This window comes from Monocercomonoides exilis, assembly GCF_001643675.1.
Source record: "Monocercomonoides exilis strain PA203 chromosome Unknown scaffold31-1199392, whole genome shotgun sequence".
Lineage (NCBI taxonomy): Eukaryota > Preaxostyla > Oxymonadida > Polymastigidae > Monocercomonoides > Monocercomonoides exilis.
The window spans coordinates 312,392-322,797 of NW_027150576.1; the positions used below are offsets into that span (position 1 = coordinate 312,392).

A 10,406-nucleotide genomic window follows, 5' to 3' on the forward strand; every position below is an offset into this window, starting at 1 on the left:
GATGTGTCATCTCTTATGTGTGAAATATTGTCATTTTGTTTCAATAAAAGTTATTCAATGATGTTCACTTTAATTTTTGGATCCCACACATTATTTAAATCATTATTTGTTCCTTTTTCAACAGCAATGCAATATCATCTGAATGAGAAGAAAAAGTGTCTGAATGATGTTTTCAGAACAAGAATTGAATGACATTTCTTCTTTCTTTGGATGAGTTTGGCTTTCCAACTGATCATCCGGCTGCAGACTTCACACACACACACACACACACACACACACACACACACACACACACACACACACACACACACACACACACACACACACACACACACACACACACACACACACACACACACACACACACACACACACACACACACACACACACAACCATCACAAACATTTCTGACCACGTTGATGGGCCGTCCATCTTGAATTTTCAAGTCTCGTCGAGTCCTTTCATTTCGAAGAATCTTCACAGATGAAAAAAATCAAATAAATCACCTCAATCGTTTTTCGCCTCAAAAGTGTGGCTCACTGGCTTTCATTGTTTTCTTATTCCTTCATTTAATCACCAGATGCATTGCCATATCTGCGATTGAATGGAAATAGCCATTGGCCGAAATGGAACCAATGGGAAAGAAACGGATAACATTGCACTTGGGATGTGTTGATAAAAATGACATGTGAAGTGTGCAAGACAACAAAACATTCAAAACATACAAAACAAACAAAACACACAAAACATTCAAAAACCATTGATTTCATCCATTTATCAATCATCCACACAAATATACCTCTTATGCCCAGCACCCTTCCTTTTCCAAAAATATGCCATTTTTTCCCATTCAAATATTACTGCTGACATTCCACTTCCTCTCCATCTCTCATTATCCTTCAGATACAATCCTCAACACTTCGCTCCATCTGTTCTTTTGCTTTCCCTCATTCTCTTCTCTTCTTTTCCTTCTCCAGAGACTTCTTCTTCTTCCCCTTCTTCCTCTTCCTCCTCTTCCTCCTCCTCGTCGTTGTCGTCGTTGTCTTCTCCTTCATCTTCTTCCTCCTCTTCATCTTCATCTGTCCCGAAGTCGATGGCATCAGACAATGTGAGCACAGCTGCTCACTTCGGGAACTTTTGGATGCATGCCCGCTTCACCCAAACAAGACTCGGCCGCTCCGATCCCTCCTGGCTCAGCAACAACTCAATCACCTCCTCTGCCTTATTTCCCAGCATTGTCTTGCTGATCGGCCTTTCCCCATTCACAATCTTCTGTCCTGCCACCTCTGCCTCGTACTCCCCAAATGGCACCTCCAGCGTCAAACACTCCCACAGTATCATCCCAATCGAGAACACCACCGACTTTTCTGTTGCTCCCATCTTGCTCTTCATCATCAGTTCTGGCGCCTTCCACCTCAAGCACTCCTTTTTGAAATCGTCATCCTCATCCTCAAACGCAGATGAGGACAGAGAGTCACTATCATCATCGCCATCATCACTGGCAGATGTCACAACTGTTGATGAAGAGATGGATGATGAATCTGAATCATCATCTGACAATAAGTCAGAGTGCATCACAATGCAGATCACCATGTGTTCCGAGAATAGAACAATGTGTGGACTCAGATTATTCAATGACTGAAGTGGGTTTTCCATCTCGTCAAACGAGTGGAGTGCCCCATTCGCCACCCAGAACAACACCTGTGCAGCTGTTTGCTCTCTTTCTTTCAATGAGCCAATCGCCATCTCCTTCTTCTCGTTCCTCCCATGAAGCAGCATGAACAGCGAATCCCTCAAGTCAACAATCAATTTTTCATGAGGAGACGAGCAGGCCATTGCATCTACCAGATTCGACATCGATGAGGTGGTTGGACAAAGATCTTCCCCTCGAACAAATGTGGATTCTGTGTCTGAAGTGTCTGTTGTTGAAGTGGATGAGATGGATGGTGATGGTGATCTCTTTTGAATCTCTTCTTCTACAACTTTCTCCAGCATCCATTCTGGAATCTTATCAGAGTCTCTTCCCAGAATGTATTCAGTCGATCCACACTCGCTCAACAAATGCTCTGATGATTCTAAGTGCTGAAGGCTTTTCTCATACACTCTCTTCTTCATCCTCTCTTCATTCTTCTTCTCTGCCTCCCTCTCTGCTCTCCTCCACTGCTCCTCAGGTGACATCTCCATCGTCACCATCTCAATCAGCTTTGGATCCTTTCTGATGTTATCATTCACAATCTCCTCCAATTCCTCTGTTCTTCTCTTTTGTTTCCTCCATCTAACAGCCAATATCACTGCCACAATTATAATGACAAGAAGAACAAATCCCATGATAATAACAATCAACAACAAATACGATTTCCCTTCTTTTCCTCCTTCAACAAGCTTTCCTTCTCCATTTGTTTTTGATTCGCTCTTGTTCTTCAGGATGAAAGAATCAGTTGATGATGGATTATTGCCATCTCCAAACTGAATGCACACACTCACCTCCACCCCTTCTCCTGCTTCCGTTATCATCTCTTTTGGCAGTTTCCCTTTAACTTCTGTCTCTGACACATATCCACTTATATCAAACTCATATTTTTCAATCTGCTTTTCTTCTCCCATCTGCTTCACAACCATGAATGACAAGTCGCATGGCAGCAGCTCCTTCCCTTTGAACACAATCTCCACTTCTTCTCCCACTTCCTTTGCTTCAACACTCTCCAGAACTGGAATGAAGAATGAAGATGCTCTTTCAGATACAATCCCTTCTAAATTGCATCCTTCATTCAGAATCCAAAGTGATGAATTATCTTTAACCCCATCTCCTCCTTTCAAACTGGAAATAGCCAATGAGGCAGAATCAGAACAAATAATGTTTCTTCTCGCTGATGGATATTTCTCAATCGAAGGATTGTTGTTCTCAAATCTTCCGTCTTTGATAAATATCATGCCTCCACTCACGCTCATTCCTCCCTTCGATGAGTTGCAAATCGTGGTGTCTCTCACAACTGCTTCACTCTTCGACAAGTCAACAACTGACCCATTCCATTTGCACACTTCATCAGAAATCTCATTCCCTTTTGTTCCTGTTTCCAGATTCCCCTCAAACACACACGACTCCATCAATATCTTCTCTGCCAATGTTATCGCCACTTGGCTCCCCTTTGGTGACTCTGATGTGCACTCATGAAAAGAGCAGTTGCACATATCAAATCCACTCATCGGCTGACTTGTGCAAACAATGCAAGACCCATCACTCGATCGGCTGATGTTTCTGAATGAAGACAACACCAATGACAAAACGAGTGATGAGTGGCTGTTTTCAAGTGAGATCAGACTCCTTTTTTCCAACTCAATGCTTGTGGCTGCCAACTTCGAAATGCTCACTTTCTCACTTTTCCCACATTCAATCAATGAACTCTTGCATTCCACATCATCCACTCCCACATCCTCAAATGTTGCCCTTTCTGAATGCAATATCTGAAACACTGGCTTCGAGAGTTTTAAGTGGCCAACACTGCATCGATCTGCCTCAAATATCCCATCTTCAACAACAATCAGAGAAAATTCAAAAATGGTCTGTGTATTTTCTGCTGTTCTGCTCTCTGACAAGAATGAAACAGATTCCAGAATGAGAGATCCATTCAGCTGGTGTATCAAGCACGAGCAGACAATATTCTCCATTCCACCAAAAACAAATGACACCTTCTCAAATCGAACAGATTCCGAGGTTCTCACAACACCCTCATTCCCAAGTTCAATCTCTTTCACTTTTATCTCCCCATTCCTGCTTGCTTCCATCGACTTGATCGTCACCTTCTCAGCTGAACACGAGCCAGCCAATGTTGTTTCATTCCAGATCAATAACTGCGAATAATCCGATGGGATGATGTGGCTCACCCCAACATTCAGTGATCTGCATGTGCTCTTCATCTCCCCACACTGCTTGCTGTCGCTACTGTTCTCCACAATCGATGAAACAAATATGAATTCGCTCCTGAACACAAACACCCTCCTCAGAAGATCCTCTTCATCCCCATAATTGTCTGCTGTGCAACCCCATATCGCCAGCTCCCTCACAAATGGCTCCCCAAAGTTTATCAGGAACTGTGACTCATTTATCTGCGAGTCAAGATCTGTGCACTTCACAAACACATCTCTCCCCTTCGATGCAACATTCTCCTTGAATGTGATGTTCGACAGCACAAATGGCAATGCCTTCTGTGAGACACTCTGTGATTTCAAAAACATCCCTCCGCCTCTCCCAATGTTTGAACAGAAACACTCTGTCACATTTGTGTGATTCACTTCCAGTCTCCCCCCTCTCATTGAGAAAAAAAACACGCCTCCTCCTTCATGAGAACTTGTCGATCCACAATTGTTTATCGATGAATTCTCCATTTTCAATCTCACTTCATTTGGCACATCACAACAAAGCAATGAGGGGTTGTTTGACACACTGTGCTTCGCATTCACAAATGTGCATTGTTCAAATTGAACATTCCACACTTCTTTTGCATTATCATTCTCCCTTCCAGAAATCTCACTTTCACTCATCGCAATTGCACTTTTCCCACTCAATGAAATATCTTCAAATGTCACATTGTTCATGGTTGTTACACAATCAGCTGATATGCTCATTATCTCATGCATCGTTGAGAATCCAGCTATTTCTGTCTTTTCAATCGAAACAATTCCTTTCAATGCACTGATCAACACAAATGACACCTCACTTTCAGCATTGCCACTTGGATGAATTGTACAGCTCACAACACTCGTTTTGATTGCATCTGATCCTGTTTGGATGAGGGTGTTTGCTCCGTTGTCAAAGGAACTGGGGGTCAGAATCCCCAATTCACTGAACTGAACAACCCCTTTGCACTCAACAACAGCATCCCCATTCCCTTCAAGTGCTTGAGCAAATTGGATTTTGTCTGACTCCCCATTTGTTCCTTCCAGCTTCATCTCATTCATCTCAATCACATTCATCACATCACAAATCCCCTGAACTGCAATTGATTCAATCCCCAAGTTACTCCCTCGCTTCACTCCATAATCAACAGATCGGCATGGATACTCCCTCAACCCACACACAACAACATTGTTTCCTTCCTCTGCAATATAAACACTCGATTCAATCTCTTTCCAGAAATAAATCAGTGGGATTGCACATTCCTTGTTTTCTCCATCATATCCCCTCATCGAGTCCTCTGTCAGCATCTCCAGTCTGCCTTTCACAAATGGAAGTGTTTCGTTCTTGATGCTCTTGGCAAGTGATGGAGATGAAATGAACAGATCCTTCCCATATTTCGCATTGTTTGGCTTCTCAGATGAAAAAACTGGTGAGGATATCACAAACTCTGCCTTTCCTTCTTCTTCTTCTTCTTTCAGTATCTTCAGCATTATTCCTCCTCCATATCCAACACTTCCCTCTTCATATGGTGCTCTGCAACAATAAAACGAACACAAACTTATCAAAAGATTCGTTTTTGAAGATGCCTCACAAAAGAGTGCACCTCCTCCAATCTCAGTTCCCTCCTCTCCAGCAACAGCACACCCTTCGAATGTGCAGTCATTTATTTTCACTTTGTAATCTCTTCCGTCATTATCATCAGCAGCATCATTGCTTGCAATGCTGATGCATCCTCCACTTCCCTTCAAACGAGTGATCGATGAAAATGTGCATCCTGACATCTCTTTAATAATCCCCTCATGGCACTCAACAACACTCCCATCACCAAATGTGATTTCGGAAAAATCACAATGAGTCATATTCATCGAAGGCACACTTTCAGCATTCCCTTCAACAACAAATATAGATGAATCTCCAATTTTCATATTCTTTGAACCAAACTCACTCACCTCCACAGCCCCTCCAACAGCCTTCACAAACACTGTCGAAATAGGCTCAGTGCCTCCTTCCATCTCACATCCATTCAGTGTGAGCTTCCCTGAATGGCACTCAAACACACTCTCATGAAATGTCAGCGATTTCTTCAAAGAAAATACAATGCCAGTCACACACACAGAAACTGTGTTTTTTATCAATCCACTTTGAGCTCCCTCTTTCTGATCACAAACATCACACTTCGTCTCATCCTCTTTGGGTGCAATGCTCCATTCATTTGACGTCAACCCCAATTCCTCCTCAAAAACAAATGGCTCAAGAAGAGCAACATCCTTTTTCTTCCCTTCAAAGTGGAGCGACACTGCCTTCGAAATGGATGAGCACGGAAACTCTTCAAATCCACACTTCGAGAAATCATGGCTCAGTGATCCTCCTCCCACAAACGCTGGTGTAGAAAAGTTGTTCCACAAATAGATACACAGCGGAATTGGGAACGATTCATCCCCATTTTCATATCCCTGCATCTTGCTCTTTGTTTCCAATGAAGCTGTCAATGAAGTGATCTTCCCACTTGTTGCTGTTGATTCGAGATCGATCGAGTCAACAAAAATGTCACTTCCCCATCTGGCCCTGTTTCCTTCAAATCCTGATGAAATCAGAAACTCTGCATTTGTGTCTCTCACTTTCAGCCCAATCCCTCCTCCCCTCCCTTGAGTGACTGAGGCATAACAGTTCGTCACAACGCCTCCTTTCACATTCAATGAACTCCCACTTCCCACTTCAACAATCATACCTCCTCCAAAATCACAGTCTTCACTCCCACAGCCATCAATCGTGCATCCTTCAAAAGTTATCGAATGTGACCCTTCACTCACACTCATCAGCGATGATCCTGCTGTTGTTCTCACAATGTTGCTGAACACACAGTTATCCAGAGACAATGTCACAGACGATTCTTGATGAAGAGATATCACACTTGTGATGCTGAATGTTTGTTCCCATCTCACATCTTGCATCTTCAACTCTCCCCCTTCCAGTTTCACAAGTGAGTTCTGAATGCTCCTCTCTTCCGAATGAGCTGAATCCATCGAAATATTCATTCGCTTCACATCCATCAACCCACTTCCCTCAACCTCAAACAAAATGCATCGCCTGTTGTTTTCATATGAGGTGTTGTGAATCAATGAAAGATCACTCACACTCAATATCTCTGTTCCAACACAAAACAGACTCAGTCCATTTGATTCAAATTTTGTTTCAATGGCTGAACCAGATGAAGAAGCCCCATTCACAGAGATTGTTATCTCTCCAATGTCAATTCCTTTGCCTTCCACAACTGTTCCAGAAAGCACTTTGATTTCCTCCACAAACCCTTCAATCATTTGGGAAAGGCAATGGCTGATTGTGAGGCATGCACAACTTTCATTCAACCCACAGCTGAATGTGTCTGTTGCATTTTCCTGTGTTTGAACGGAAGCAACAAATCTGCTTCTTCCTCCTTCATTTGGAAGCCAATCACTTTTGTCTCCACCTGCATAATACCGATTTCCTGTTTCGCTCATTGAAACGCTAAATAAAGAGATTGATTATGATACTGCTGTTACAACAGCAATGTCATTTCCCAAAGAGGCTTTGTTTTTGTGAAAAAAGCAATACATAACATTAATTCCTGCAAAAGAGGAATTCATATTGAAAGCAATTCCTCCTCCTCTTAGAGAAGAGTTACAATGACTGAAGTGGTAATTGTAAATTTTCATCATTGATGATGGAAACCAATGCATAATTCCTCCTCCATCTGTGTTTGCTCCATCCATTATTGCTGAGCAGTTGATGAATGAACATCCAATTACATTGTTATCGTTTTTTGTGCATTGACATGACCACATGACAATTCCTCCTCCATTATATGTTGAATATCCATCTTTAAAAAGGCAATCTTCAATAAAATGTTGAACGCTGATGTTTCTGATCTGAATTCCTGCACCTCCTCCGCCTGAACTTGCTTGACAAGAACAGCCAATAAATGAACAATGTTTCATTACACATTCAGCAATATTCAGTGCATACACACCACCGCCATGAAACGATGTTGCTTGGCAATTTATAAATGATGAATTTTCAACAGTTAATGTTGCACTTGAATTATCATGAATAAATAATGCTCCTCCAAATTCATCATTACAGCCTCCAAACTCACAATTCACATAGCAACTCGTTTCAGTCGAAGTTTCCCTCAATGTGTTTTTTGTATTTAACAGTTCTCGAATGATGTTTGAAAGTGTGGAATTGAAACATGTGAAAGATTGTCATCTTTGAAGTCCGTTCACAACCAATCCATTCAAAACATCAATGGAGTCCCACATTTCACTATTTCTCAAAGAACTGCATAGAATTGACTTCTTTTGAAATTTTATGTTCCCAAAGTTGTCATTTTTTGAAATGTTTGAAAGCAAACAGTTTGATAATCGTTCCAAAGCACCAATTCCATTTGAAAAAATACCTCCATTTCCATCAAAAACAATATTTCTGATTGCAAAGCAAGACACAAAAACTTTTGCATCGAAAGAGCTCATATTAACTACGCCTGAGACAAAACTGTTTTCAAATCGAATCTTTAAAGTGAAGTTGAAGAGTGACACCATTCCATTTGAAGAAATGAATGAAAGTGATTGACAACCAGAGTATTTGCAAAAGTGACAATTTTCAACAATCAATTTTGAATGAGAAGTAACTTTCATGATTTCGTTTTGATTTGTTTGTTTCAATGAAACATCGATAATTTTGAATGAAGAATTATTCAAAATAAAATATGTTGAGGTATGAGCTGTTTTCAATTTGTCCGAATTATATTTGCAAATTCCGAAATTCCTTTTTGAAAATGCCTCATTTGTTGTAAAATGAAAATTATTTTTTGACTCATCTGAAGAAAGATTTTCATTTCTTTCAATATTCTTTTCAGATGGAGTATTATTGGGGTAATGTTCAAAACAATTATTTGATTCAAAGATACATAAAAATTCAGATCTTAGTTCCTGGGTTTCGATTAAAATAATGAAAAATGAGATTATTCCAAGAGAAGGTTTCGCCATTTAAAAGAATGAAATTTGATCTCAATACCACAAATTTGAAAATTTGGCATTGTTAAAAACTTATGGGAAAAACATAAGGACTTATTGAGACAATAAAAATAAAAATAAAAATTAATAAATAAATAAAGATATATCCGTTCCACTCTTTTTCTAAATTTATATCACGATAATTCTTCCAAAACAATGCATAACATTCAGAAAAATAATAACTATTAAGAAAATCTTTCAAAATTTGTGTGAAGCAAAATTCATAAATAAAAATTTCGTGTTTAAACCTTTTTGATGTCATATTTTGTCAAGAATTTTAATTACGTTTTCAGATGGAGTGCATTATTGCATAACACACGACCATAATCGAATTATTACGTTAATGAAAATAGCATTCCTTCAAACTGTTTCATAATGTTATTTTGTCTATCTTTTATCCAGCAACTTATTTTTGTAAACAAATTTAATAATTTTTCATCCTCTTCTTGTTTTGAACAAGATTTATCACAATTGTGATAATCAACAATAATTTCATTATTCAAATTCATAATAGAATTTAAATTTCCAGGCTATTAAAACAGTTTTGGATATGTTTTTCTAACTGGTCTATATTATAAGTGGAGCTTTTTGATGTTGAAAAAGTGTTGTTTTGAAAAGTTAATGCTAACAATATGTGCAACAGAATTACACATCTTCAAGTTGTATACGAATTGAATTTAAATATTAAATCTGTGGTTAATAATATGAAATGTTTGTCACGAAAATATCAATTTAAAAATATTCCTTGGTTTCAAAAAAAAGAGACAAGTATTCTTGAACTGGTTTTATTTCTTTAAAAGATTTTTGAAAAGTTCATGTTGGTTAATTTACAGGTGAAAATTATAATTGAATATGAACATTTTAGTTGCATTCAAACTCTCCACATTTCATAAGCATTGAAACAAATATTTGACAATGTTGTTAGACATATTCTTGTGAAGAAAAGAAAGCGAAAACTTTTATATAATGATTGTTTCCATTTTTTCGTTTTAAAAAGAAAATAAAACGATAATGACTTTTCAAAAATAACTTGAACATGAAGATAATGATTTTTCCCACAGTTTCCACAAACATATTTGGATAAAAAATTATTTTCACAATATGGGACATAATATTTGACTTCAAACATTATCATTGAAAAATTATGTATCTCAGATGAACTTTTTGTGATCAAAAAATTTGAAATAAATGGGTTAATTTCTTGAAATACGTTTGATGTCATAAAACATTTTGTTATAACATCAATGATGTTTGTTCACAGTTATGGAAATCTAATTTATTTTGAAATCTGAGAAAGCGAAATAAAGTCATGAATGAAACAATTTTCATTATGCATTGTGCATAAAAAAAGCTTGAAAGTCCGTATTTTCCCCCATATGTTGTCATCATTGCTTCCATAAATGAAAATATTTTTCTCAGTCTTATCTTGTGCATTAATCTGTATTTCATTATTAAGCCT

General features: G+C 38.7%; 1 protein-coding gene across 1 annotated transcript; it reads right to left on the reverse strand.

Moving 5' to 3' along the window:
- Positions 1–1,123: 1,123 nt before the first annotated feature.
- On the reverse strand, positions 1,124–7,911 carry MONOS_17781 (uncharacterized protein; the record flags this gene model as incomplete). Its single annotated transcript, XM_067870734.1, has 3 exons — positions 1,124–7,400; positions 7,605–7,833; positions 7,899–7,911. 3 exons carry the CDS (start codon positions 7,909–7,911, stop codon positions 1,124–1,126), a joined length of 6,519 nt encoding a protein of 2,172 aa, XP_067724862.1.
- Positions 7,912–10,406: the final 2,495 nt, after the last annotated feature.